This window comes from Antennarius striatus, chromosome 13, assembly GCF_040054535.1.
Source record: "Antennarius striatus isolate MH-2024 chromosome 13, ASM4005453v1, whole genome shotgun sequence".
Lineage (NCBI taxonomy): Eukaryota > Metazoa > Chordata > Actinopteri > Lophiiformes > Antennariidae > Antennarius > Antennarius striatus.
Window position 1 is genome coordinate 5,297,560 of NC_090788.1, and position 12,441 is coordinate 5,310,000.

General features: G+C 39.2%; 1 protein-coding gene across 1 annotated transcript; it reads right to left on the bottom strand.

Annotated features, from left to right (window-relative positions):
* Positions 1-74: 74 nt before the first annotated feature.
* On the bottom strand, positions 75-8,399 carry kptn (kaptin (actin binding protein)). Its single transcript, XM_068331051.1, has 12 exons — positions 7,933-8,399; positions 7,384-7,466; positions 7,207-7,291; positions 7,061-7,115; positions 6,029-6,107; positions 5,772-5,845; positions 5,119-5,225; positions 3,310-3,414; positions 2,970-3,033; positions 2,747-2,882; positions 1,327-1,500; positions 75-871 (listed from the first exon to the last, which is right to left on the bottom strand). The coding sequence occupies exons 1-12, from the start codon at positions 8,132-8,134 to the stop codon at positions 710-712; spliced, it is 1,326 nt and encodes a 441-aa protein (XP_068187152.1). The 5' UTR covers positions 8,135-8,399; the 3' UTR covers positions 75-709.
* Positions 8,400-12,441: the final 4,042 nt, after the last annotated feature.

The following is a 12,441-nucleotide window of genomic DNA, read 5'->3' on the forward strand; positions in this document are numbered from 1 at the left end:
AATCACATGAAAACGTTTCCACGTTTATTTCTCAAGGATCCTACAAATACATATCAATAAAATAATTCTAACATGGTTTGTTTTTTTTGTTTTTTTCACAACAAATGCATTTCTTAATAGGATTCTAACGTAGGGAAACTTAATTTCCCCATTTCAGATATCAACATGGCCAATATGTCAACACAACATGAGAAATTGATTTTAAATTGGCTGGAGCTACCTCATGAATTTTCAACACTTAAATGACTTTTTATATTATTTTCAGACATGAGGTGGTCCTGGGATTGTAATGAGTCAAACCTGATTTATAGATATCAATAGTTGAGTCTGAATGGTCTTTGTGGTTAAAGTTGTCTCACTATAAATAAAGATATCTGCAGTGGACATTTCCATTGGTGAAAAATTCATTGGAAATATCAGGAACTAACAATTTGAGTAGTGAGAAATGAATTATAGATTTATTTATTCAGAACGGTTCCTATTCAAAATCACATTATGTTTACTTGGGATTCTAAGCGCACAGAGAGCAACGATTAATTTCCTCCAATTCCTTTCATGGCTACTGCATAAAAGTCCAAACTCCAAAGATATTTTCCATTAATGTGACACTGAAGTCATCACAACTGAATGCAACAGTTGTGAACTCATCCGTCAATAACGTTTCAGTCTGACCCAGAGTTAAACAGAGCAAATAAAAGGCCCGCTTTTCTTAAACGGAGGCAGTTGTTGTACATTCCTCCTTCGGTTCTAAAACATCCTCCTCCTCAGTGTCGTGACTTTTTGTCGAGTCTGGCTCAGAACGAGTCGTCGGCACTGACACCTTCTGGGCGAGCCGCTCCAGAACCAGATCAGCGGTGCGGGCGAGAGTGTGCTGAAAAGAAGAGCAAAGAGGAGCCCAATAACAGATGAGACGTTCAGTATTTAGATGTTCAGAACTGGTGGTCAGTTCAATTTATACTGTAGATGCATGATGATTTTATATCTAATTTGAATTTTTTTTATCTGATTTTATTTCAGTTTTTAACTTATTTTATTGAATTTTAATTAAAAAACTTTATCGCATTGAGTTCATTGTTTTATTGTGCGTCTGTTGTGTTGTTATTTATTGACTGTGCAGCACTTTGGAAACCTTGTGTTTGCTTAAATCGTGCTCTAGAAATAAAGTGGATTGTATGAAGAAGAGCTGCTCATGCAGTTCTCCAACCAGCAGAGGACAGCAGCCTCCTGCAGAAGTGAGCTCCATTACAGGTTTGTTTAGAAAATACAATAAGGAAAGTGTCCAATAGGGTGAGAGTGAATCATGCAGATGAGCTCCTCTCTGCATACCTGTAAGATGTGCAGTCCCTTTAGCGTGAGGACGGCCAGCTCTCTCAAACCGTCCCCGGTCAAGTCTAAGTAGATAACGGACAACAGAGGACTCTTGAAGCTCCGCCTCCACTGAAGCTGAAACTGTCTGCCTTCTCCACTTCCTGCCGTCTGGAATTTGTAACAAAGCAGTTCCTGCGTGGCAAAAAAAAGGCAGAAGACTTTTGACAACATCGACAGCAAACATGTCCTAATCTGTCATGTAGGAGTCATCTCACCTCACTCCATTTTTAAAGGGGGGGGGGGGTCTGATGACATTCTACCTCACCTCCCTCCCCCATAAACATGGAGTGGACATCATCCTCTATACGTCCTCAAATTATACATTCTAGCTTCACCAAAATTACATGTAAACCATATTATGTGGTTGTGCTATTTGATATTTAAAAATATATAGATTTTGTTTTGTGTGGTTTCCATGGAAACATCTCATTTTAGTCCATGTTGAAAGGAACTTGGAGCTTACTTCAAAGGAGAAAAATATTAGCGTCACCAAAGTTTAAGCTTAAATTAGTGATAAGTTGTTGTAGCTTTTAATAACTGGATATTTCAACACATCCAGTTCTTTACTTTTTTATAAAGAAAAAACTGATTTAAAGTCACTCTGAAGGTCTGCTGCATAAAAACTGGATAATATTCATGATTCTAGACACAACACAGCAATGGAGAATACACACAATCGAATTTTTTCAATTGGGCATAGAGCACGCTTAAAAATATCAACATATAAGCCGTAAAAGACAAAATACACAAGGTTGTTGTGTTTGTGTTTGTCGCGATTAGAAGTTATTGATCCTGTTTGATGTTTCCTGTAGAATGATATCATAACTGCGGCGCTCACCCTTTACTCACAACCTGCTTACATTTACTTAAACATCTCAGCTCATCTCAGGTGTTATTCGAGGTTTAACATCAGTCACTGCTGCATCCTGCCTTCCCTCCTTATGCTGCTTGACGCAATATCGCCATAAAAAGTGTGATTTGTGTCCCAACTATATAAACGGTAACACATAAAATGAAACTCTGTTTTTCTGTCATCGGTCGATAGATTTTGTCGTCTCACATAGCCCTAATCTAAAGCCAGTATATCTCCTTCCTGTGTACTATAGAGCTCCATTGATGTTCAAAAGCTATTAAAAACCCATCAGTGAGAGTCGCTGTAGCACCAGGTGAAGTGTTCCTTCATTACTATGATGACACACACTCAGTTGATGATACAATAACCCTGCTGCCTGAAATACACCCATCTGCAATTTCAAGATGTTATTACTGTTTTAGAAATGGCACTCTGAATGTACCTAAAAGCTTTAAGTTTGCTGTAGTAAACAATGGGCCTGCGGCTGAGAGCATCGCCAACTCAATCCTTAAAGAGGCCTCTGACCTGGCCGTACGTTCCCAACAGCAACTCCTTCTGTCCGTCAAAATCCAGGTCGATGACCAGAGCACAGAGCACTGCGTCCCACTGGTCGCTGTCTGGGAGATACACCGGCTGGGACAGGCCCCGCTCCTGGACGTCTCTGCAGGAAAGCAGACACCCAAATACAGAACTGATCAAACCAAATCATCGGTCCACCGACTCGTTCATAAGGTGATCCGACTCAGACCTGTAGACCACCGCCATCTCTATCGCACTGGTCACCAGGAGGTTGTAGCCATCCATCTCCACACCTGAAAAAGACAAAAGGTTCAGATGAGACAAGAAAATCCTTGAACTCATCTAGTGATCGATGTAGATGAATAAAAATAAAATATATTTCTAGAAAAACCAGAGTCAGAATACCAAATAATTCAAGTGTGAAGACAGGAAAAGCACAAAATAAAATGTGACTAAAACAAGAATTTCAGTGACCTCACATTATTTACACTGAATCTCCAAACCAGTTAACATAAAGAAGAGACAGACAGGGGTGTAAGTCAAACTTCAGACAGTTACCAGATACATACCTCTCTTGTCACCGGGTTGGTCGGAGGCGGTTCGGCAGCTCAAAGGGAACAGCAGCACCGTAGAGATCGGACTGTCGAACTGGAACTGCCAGCTCTCCAGAACCTCTGATTAAAAAAACAAAACGAAAAACAACTAAATCATGAGTAATAGCTGCATTCAAAGCAAAGTCATTTCAAAGTCACTTCATACAAAGCCAAGAATGAAAAGCCATGATAGACCTTTACTTTAAAAATCCAATCAGCAGTTTTCAAACTTGAGACTTTAGAATGACGTAATTTATACCTTTTTCTTTGGTGAATTCTTCACTGTAGTTAATTTGCTACCTATATAATTTGTTTTCATCATGCATAAAATCAAGTCCTCATCTTCTTCAGATGTTGTGGAGAAGCAGCTTTTTTAAAATTTTGCTTGTTTCGTGTACTAAGACACGTCTCTCGAATCCATTCGCTTGTAGAGAAGTCGATGGCTGAATTTTCTATTCTGTGTTTGTTAAAGATTTATTGGCTCATACAGTTTTTATAAAAATACACCGACAATAGCCTACTATGATCTGTTTGACTAGATACTGTATATGACATAGCACACCACATAGTACTCTAACAAGGCAATGAAACCAGCTAGCATGCATGCTAGTTTATGTTCTCGATCCCACATTAGAGTATGTCTCATTTTTATAGACGACAAATTTACAGTGTCAATAAAGTGTAAATAGTATATGGGGGGTCGGGGTGGTTGGATTTATTTAAGGTGCCAGTGAGACATAAAATGCAATCCAGTAAGTCCAGTTGGAGTAACAGAAATACTTCAAAAGCTTATCAGACGCTGGAACACACTGTACAATATTTAAGGATACTCATAGACAGAATTGTTGGGCTCCGGAAAGTTGGCATCATATGTTCGTCGCCCCGGTCACGAAATAAACAGCAGAAACACAGACTGGGACTGGAACCAGTGTCATTATTTGTACATGCAAAGCTTCTATTAATGTTTATGAGTCAAGCTTTAAAACTTTGTTTTATTATTCTCTGGTAAAAAAGAACACGGCAAAAAGATTCTGCAAAAAAAAAATAAAAATCTGAATCAAGTCATTAATGTAAATAATAATAGTTAACAGTGCTACAACTGTTACAGAAGTAGTAAAGAACATGTCAGCGTAAAGAGTGTGTGTGTGTGTGTGTGTGCGTGTGTGAGTGCATGCGTGCGTGTGTGTGTGTGTGAAGGACTGAGCAACAAGCTGACAAGCTGCTGCGGTGATTGGGTCCAAAAGTTTATGGTGATCTTTGCAGACTACAAACTGCCGTTAACCGCTTAAAGCGGTGGTTATGGGGTGGAACGTCTGGATTTTCATGGAGCGCAGCAGGAGGAACTAATAGAGACCGTAAAAAAGGCCAAAGTTTGGTTCCTGTGTGCTGCTTCCCAACTGCTGGAGAGTACTTAGGAAGCAACACAGGGAACAGATGTGTTCAGCTGGATGGAAGAATGGATGATTCCAGCATGTTCCTCCGTCCCACTCTGGAAATAACCTGTGAAAATGTCATGTGACCAAACTCTTTTCTCCAACCGCATCTCAATTAAAGGGTTGCATTCTTCAAAGGGTGCGACCTACGAAGGTCAGACACGCGCCGAGCATCGTGAGATGCTTCAGCATCGCTCTGTGGGTGAGCCAGGCCGTCACCGACACAAACACAAAGGTCGCATGTGAGGGAGGCTTAGTAACGGCCTCATCGCAGTGACACGTTCAACCTACAGCCTTTCATTGACGCGGCCTCTGAACCGACACACGGCTTTTACCGTCTGGTCTTCCTCACCTGGTCCTTTCTGGTTGACCAGAGCCAATCCAACGCAGCCGTTCTGACAGCCATAAGCTGAGAGCCGCCGGCCCCCGTCTATGCTGACTACATCTAACCACAGCACACTGCATGGAGGAAGAGCAAGCACGGACATTATAAATAGAATGGTGATACAGTTTACTCACGGGATGATAGCGAAACCCTGTTTCTCTTCTCTTTGTCACCTTCACTGTTTTCACTAATCTGTTTCTAAGTGTTGCTGCTTTAAAAGACATTCGACGTTTTTTAGATTTCTCCTGACAATGAAATTACTTTATCAGTAATACGTAGAGGAGCTCAATGTCACCTACTTTATATTAAACCTTTATTTAAACAGAAAAGCAAGCAATCAAGCAGAGGAAAGCAGAAAGGAGAGAACAGTCATGAAACAAAAATATTCAATAGTCAAATTTTCATTTCAATGCACGTTTTCCTAGTTCTGCACCGTCGTCCTGAGGTAAGAACGGAGCTTCCAGCATTCTGGTAAACTTCAGCTTCACAGACTGAGCAACAACAGAATGGACTTTTAGGTCAAGATTTCAGAACACTTAACTGGGATATTCCTCAGGGTAACACAGAAAAAAATCAAAAACAATTTCAGAACAGGTAGAATTAGAGGGACTGGGACTAACTTGCTTGGCAGCTGTTGGAGTTCAGGGAAGAGTTTCTCCACTGGCTGCTCTTCAAACTGGTGGAGGGACACGTTCTGTTGAAAACAGGAATGTAAGGCTACATCTCCTGTAGACGCGTAAAACTCTTTATCATCTCTCTGGTGTGTAAAAAGCCTTCACAGTGTTCTCTCCGACAAACCAACCATCTGCTTTCAGGATTGTTTTGACAAATTACCTTCCCTGTTATATAAACCACACACACACATACATGATCTGACCTCCATGTACAAGTGGATCCTCTGATCGTGACCACTGAGCAGGAATACCGTCTCTCTGCCTCCATCATCACACTGAACTCTGACAGAGACAGAAAAAACATTCTGACCTCCAGACACATCTGTACTTCCACACAATGTAAACTCAGGAGTCTAAATCAGGTTTGAAAAGCTTCACTTCACCATTTACTGCACTCCTAATAACCAATTTATGTTTTACCTTGATTCTATAGTATATTCCATGAATGCTTTTTTCAACCGTATTATTTAATAGTGTTATTTTCCCCATGCATTTCTCTGTATTCTATTTCCATCCTAATATTTTGCTTCTCTTTACTACTATTATTATCATCATAAAGTGGTTTTATTTACCATCCTATTTTACATTAACTGTAACATTCTATCTCTGCAACATATTAATCTTTTGTTGTTGTAAGGTTATGGTAGAGTTTATATTATTATGTTTTTGAATGTAAACCCTTTAGTGATGGATATTTATTTATTGTAATGAACTATGAGCTGCAGTAGGTGATAAAAACATAAAAATGAATATTATCTCTGTGATCAGGATATGTTTTAACTCGTGTCTATAGGTTGGTCTGTCAGAATCTAATTGTCTTTAACACCACAAGACATATACGATTTTTAATAACTTAGACACAAAATACAGAATTGATTTCAGCAAAACATGAATGGAGGATTCGAATGCACATCAGACAGGGGAAGAATTTTAAGTGATTTTGAATTTTTATTAAATTTCCCAGAAAATAGACCGTAAATCATAACAAGTTCTGTCACAGCACAGTGACTGCAAAATTATTTTTCCTTGCAACTGACTGATCAGGAGTTGCTTCTGTTCTATGTTTTGATCTGCAATCCTGAACCCGTCCCTTGAGAGTATGGCCTGCAGCTGTAGTTACCATGGCAACTGAAATCAGACTGAACTTTGTACGAGCTTCCTTTAGGAGCGGAAAAGACATGGTTTTGGTGCTTAATGCATCTCCATTTAGAAAGCACTGTATATTCAAACCTTACTCTGTGTGGTACAGCTGGAAGGGCGTGAACTGCAACTCCAGGTTAAGGCAGCTCTCTGTTGAGAGAAACACATTAACGTCAGCATGTGAAACGTGCGCATGCATGTTAGTGCACATTTATGCACAATAGCATATGGCTCCTCTTACGTGCGATAGACTCCAGATTGAACTCGGAGCCAGGCTCATAGTCACAGTAGATATTCAGGAATGGTGTGGCTTTGTCCCCAGAATCCTGCAGGAGTTAAGCCATAATTAAATACACAACTGTCACAGTAATGGTTTGTAGTTATGAATACACATGGTGTAATTTAAACAGGAAAATACCTTAACAAATGTGATGCCCACCACCAGGCCTCTTTTGGGAGGTGACTTGTTGAAGGCATCTATTGATACGATCTCTGCATCAACTAGAAAAAGAAAGAAAATGTCATTTTGTAGGATCCATCCAGAACAAAAATACGTGAACACATTCTATGAACAGCAGATCTAGCGTTGTGGCATTCAATTGGGATTGACCTGAACAGTTATAATGGGACGTGGAGTTAATTACACGTGTCTTACGAATATGCTTGGAAAGTTACAACGATATAATATATACTGTAGAGCTTATAATGTCAGTGTTCTCGTTTATGTACTTTTCAAATTCACATTTCATTTCATCTGTTTTATGCATGCCACAGAATGTGATTGACATCAGAGATGAGTTCAGAACAGTTCAATTAAATGTATGACTCTATTTTCAAATATGCAGTAGAAATCTAAGCTATCATCCAATTAGAATATTTTAAATATACATTAACAGTTCATTTATCATTATATGTGTGTTGTGTATATACAATCGCGAACGTTGAACTATATTCATCGATGTTCTACCTGGGATGTAGGTGAACTGAACCTCTTTAGCCACAGGCCGGATCTTCTGCTGGAGCTCCTGGTACCTGAAACACACCACTTTCCCCTTGAGGGTGGCCGCTAGCAGCTCCTGTTCCCCGGCCTGGCACAGCCCGTAAATGTTGCTCTGCGACGGGAAGCGGCTGAAGCTGTCCTCGACGAAGGCGAACGACTCTCCGAGCATCCTGCAGGACCGGACCGAGCCGCGGTCGTCCCGGAATATCAAGCAGTCAGATGCTGTTCACGGTTGTTCCGAAGCGGTTCTGTCCTCCTGCTCCATCAACGGTGGCGTCAGGTTTACTTTTTGTGAAATATGAGGTTAAACAGGTCAAACAGAAAAATTTATCTTCGTTAAGTTCTTAGAAAAATAACGAAATTAAATAGATTGATTGGTCTGAAGACTGATGTTCAGACTCTGCTGTTTTCCAATCTGACGCTGAATAGTTTGAACAAAAAGTAAACATCCGGGTTTGGGAGGAGCCTCTTCTTCTTCGTTGGTGTTTTTACTGCAGACGTAACATTTTGATTTGCATTACTGCCTCCTTAGGTGAAGTAGTGCACTGCTGTCTGTAATATGTATTGATTTCTGTGTTAAAGTTTTAGTATGGATCCAGTGTCTGTTAAAAATCTGAGTACGTTTCCATTTAAAATGCTTCACAATTAGGAATAGGGCTCCGTAGTTTGTTTATTGTTCTTAATCTATTTTTTCACTCAATTCTGTTGTTGAAACACAGAAACGTGTAAAATTCAAACAATAAAAAAAATTCAAACAATAAATCGGATGACTGATTTTTTTCAGTCACTATAATTCATATTAAAGTCGTTTAGTCGTAGTTTATCATTTATATTCAGCACTTATCTGATTATAGTGCCACCTGCCGGTCATATCCGGAACGAACGAAATGAGAGCTCTTGCCTTTTACCTCTGAAGAAAATTGTTAGTGTTCTCTGCTTTGTGGTGACATTAATTCCTTTATTTATAATAAACAATATTAAATAATAAATAATAAATAAATAATAATAAAGTTTTTAATTATAGCTCAAAACAACAACATCGAATGGTATCCTGCATATTAATTGAAATAACTTACTCCATTGAATGTGTTGGGTTCATTGTAAACTCACCAAATCTGGTAAATGTTTTAATGGGGACTTCCGATTGAACAACCATCTCAATGGAGATGCCAGACATACTCCACCAGGTGGCAGTAAAAACTCACTCATCGGGTTGTTGGGTAAAGCTGAACTGTGGCCTGAAGAGAAAGAGAGGAAGAACCTGTGCTGGATAGTGATGAAGACGAATTATAGATGTCCATCCTTACAATTAAGACAGAAAAATACCATAAATTAAATCCAGTTTCTTTTCACACATCAGACATTCCCCCAGAAGTCAACATTGCTCAGAATAAACCTGACCTGTGACCTGCTTTACCAGCCACTCTCATCCTCCTCCTCCTCCTCACATAAAGTTAATACTTCATTATGAGCTAAGTGGAAGTGAAATATTTTATAGTTGCCTGTATGACTGACCTCCCCATGGAAACACATGCAAAAGAAGGTGCAGGGTTTTGTTCCTAACTGATTCGTCGTCACTACCTTCAAAAAGAAAAAGTTGTGGCTTTATTTTTTCTCACAGCTGATTTAATCTGAGTTAATCCTTTTATACTTTTTTGATCTGTGATCCTGAACAAAACTTGCTCCTTCCAGGTTTGGCCTGCTGCAGTAGTTGCCATAGCAACCAAACCTGGTGTACGCAATCTTTCAGAGCGAAAAAGTAAAGTGAACCCCAGTGAACTAAAGTACTTTTCAAATCATGACGCAGCTTTGTTTCCAGCTTTTGTTTCACTTTCTATTAATGTTTGATGAAGTTATGCTCAGAAAAACATCAAATCCAAAGTGTGGAAAATAGAGAACAACATCTAAAAAAATAAACAACCAATACCATTTCTAGTTTGTGCTGATTACATAAGAGTATACTGATAATAAAAGTAAAATAACGGTATTTAAAATTACCTGAATCTAAACCATAAATTTGCATTTGTTTGACATACAGCATTCTTCACACATTTTAACTTTATTTTGGGATAAATGCATCATATATAACACTTTTTCCTCATCATAACAACCACAGATACTTGGGTTTTCACCAATTAAGGGACATGTGACATAGAAATAAAGCACTAAATAAAACTGTATTTTTTTAAAAATGAGTCATTTTTACCATAATTTGAATTCACAATTTATAGATCTGCAGCATTAAAAAGAGAAGAAAACAAATCTAGGAAATTCTGATTTTAGTTATCCTCACCTCTGCTCAATTGTGAAAGAGAGAAAGTAAACCTTTCGCATGCACTTAGATAGCATGATAATTTATGCAAATTTTCAATAAAAACTTCTCAGAAGATGAATGGATGAGTATAAGAACATAACAATTAATATCATGTATGTGGAGAAGCCAGCTGAAGGATGCCATCAGACTGCTTCCACCTTCCTAACTTCAAATATTTATCTGTCGGGCTTCGTCAGTATGTTATAACTAAGTTATTACTTCAGGGACCAGAACCCATGTTGTCTGACACGTCAGCCCGTCCGGTGTGGGTTGCGGGATTGAAGCAAACAGAGCTGCTGCTCCATATTGTGACAGTTTAAGGGTGGTGGTGCGCTTCACCCCCTCTACTCCTAACACCACCTGCTAATCCATCTGCAGGATTACTGTCCACTGTAATCACTCATCCTCCACACTGACACACCTCACACTGTAACTCCTGACTCATTACATACACACACACACACACACACACACACACACACACGAGCAATGTACATTTTGCGGTCATAGTTTATATGGAATGTTACATAGTTGTTCAGGGAGTTGTGGCATCATCATTTCATCAGTACTGATGATGACCATGTTACATGTTCCTGATGCACAGCAACGTAACACAGCAATATTAAAATAGTGTAAACAGTAAACAAAACAAAAAAAGAATTGCAACTTTAATTTAAATTAAATTACAGTAAAATATCAAACCAATTGGAATTAAAGCAATGGGAAATTATCAAAGTGGTAGGAATCCAAATATCTGAGCTTACGTTGGTGCCATGCTCCAGAAACATGAGTTTGCTTATTATATTTATATCTAGAGTGAGTTTTGTCACCTAAATCCTACCATTCAACAATGAAAGATTGTACAACAGAATTCCATTTGTGCTCCCCTCATGCTTCACACAAAACTAACATGAAGGAATAATAGGTCACAAAAATAAAGTTTTATCTACGGGGGAGTGTGGGAGATGAACTGGGGCATCTCAGAACCTGAAGGTTCACTGCCTGTGTTTCTCAACTGCATGTATGGTATTAAGTTTGATTGTTGTGAATTTATTGTAGTTAAAAGTTTATTTTTTCTCTCATAATTTTTCGTTTCCATATTTGACTTATTTGTTTGCTTTGTGTTTCTGTGTGTGTGTGTGTGTGTGTGTGTGTGTGTGTGTGTGTGTGTGTGTGTGTGTGTGTGTGTGTGTGTGTGTGTGTATCCATCTTTTAAATGTTAATTTTATTCAATAGTGTAAAAACAAAACAATGACGGGTTTGTGAACTTGATCTTTGCTTTTCAGGTTAATTTGTTCAAATTTGAGCTTCAACTCAGGGATCGATGACCTGATATTTCCTTCAAAATGTGAATTCATTCAAATTCAACTTCTGAATTCATGTTTCCCTTAGTTATGGCAAACCAACCGGACCTGAAACAAAGACACATCTACACAACACCGCGTGCTGGACTGTATATGACTTCCTAAATGAAACTTTTCTTTGCTTTTAGGTGAATTTTAGAAGGCTGGCCATTTCTGGGGACATTCACTATTGTTTGGTCTTCTCGATCTACTGTATATCCCAACGTTCACCTGTGGTCATGAGCTCTGGATCATCGCTTTAGGATGTGAACCTTTCATCATGAGCGTCAGAAAAGCTTCAGGCACTGAGGGAACGTCTGAATCAATGGTAGTAAACAATCAGAGAGTTCTAGAGGTGAAACCGTCACTTCGATCTGGGAGGCCTTTATATAAAGTCAACACATTTTCAGATGAAGTAAAAAAAAAACAACCCTCACTGAATCAATGAAATGCAGCGTTTCGGTTTCCCGACACAGAGGTGTAACACAGATTACAAGAGCAGATATTAGTTTTATGAAAATTTACATATTTAATAGTTTACAAACCATCGTCGATTCTTCCTTTCCTCCATGCCCTTCTCTCACTGAAGTTTTTTTGAAAAAACTTTTTGAGACATCTGGTACCCAACAGACACACAATCATGTTGCTCATGTGACACGTTGAGACGGAAACGGGTCTGATTTCCTCTCATCGCGACACAACGCCTGACTCGTGGACCAGGAGGCCTTGATGATGGTCGGGTGTGAATATGGCGCTCGGGGGGGGGGTGTTCAGTATGGAGCTCCAACTGGACTAGAAGAGGAGTGGAGGGGGGCTGGT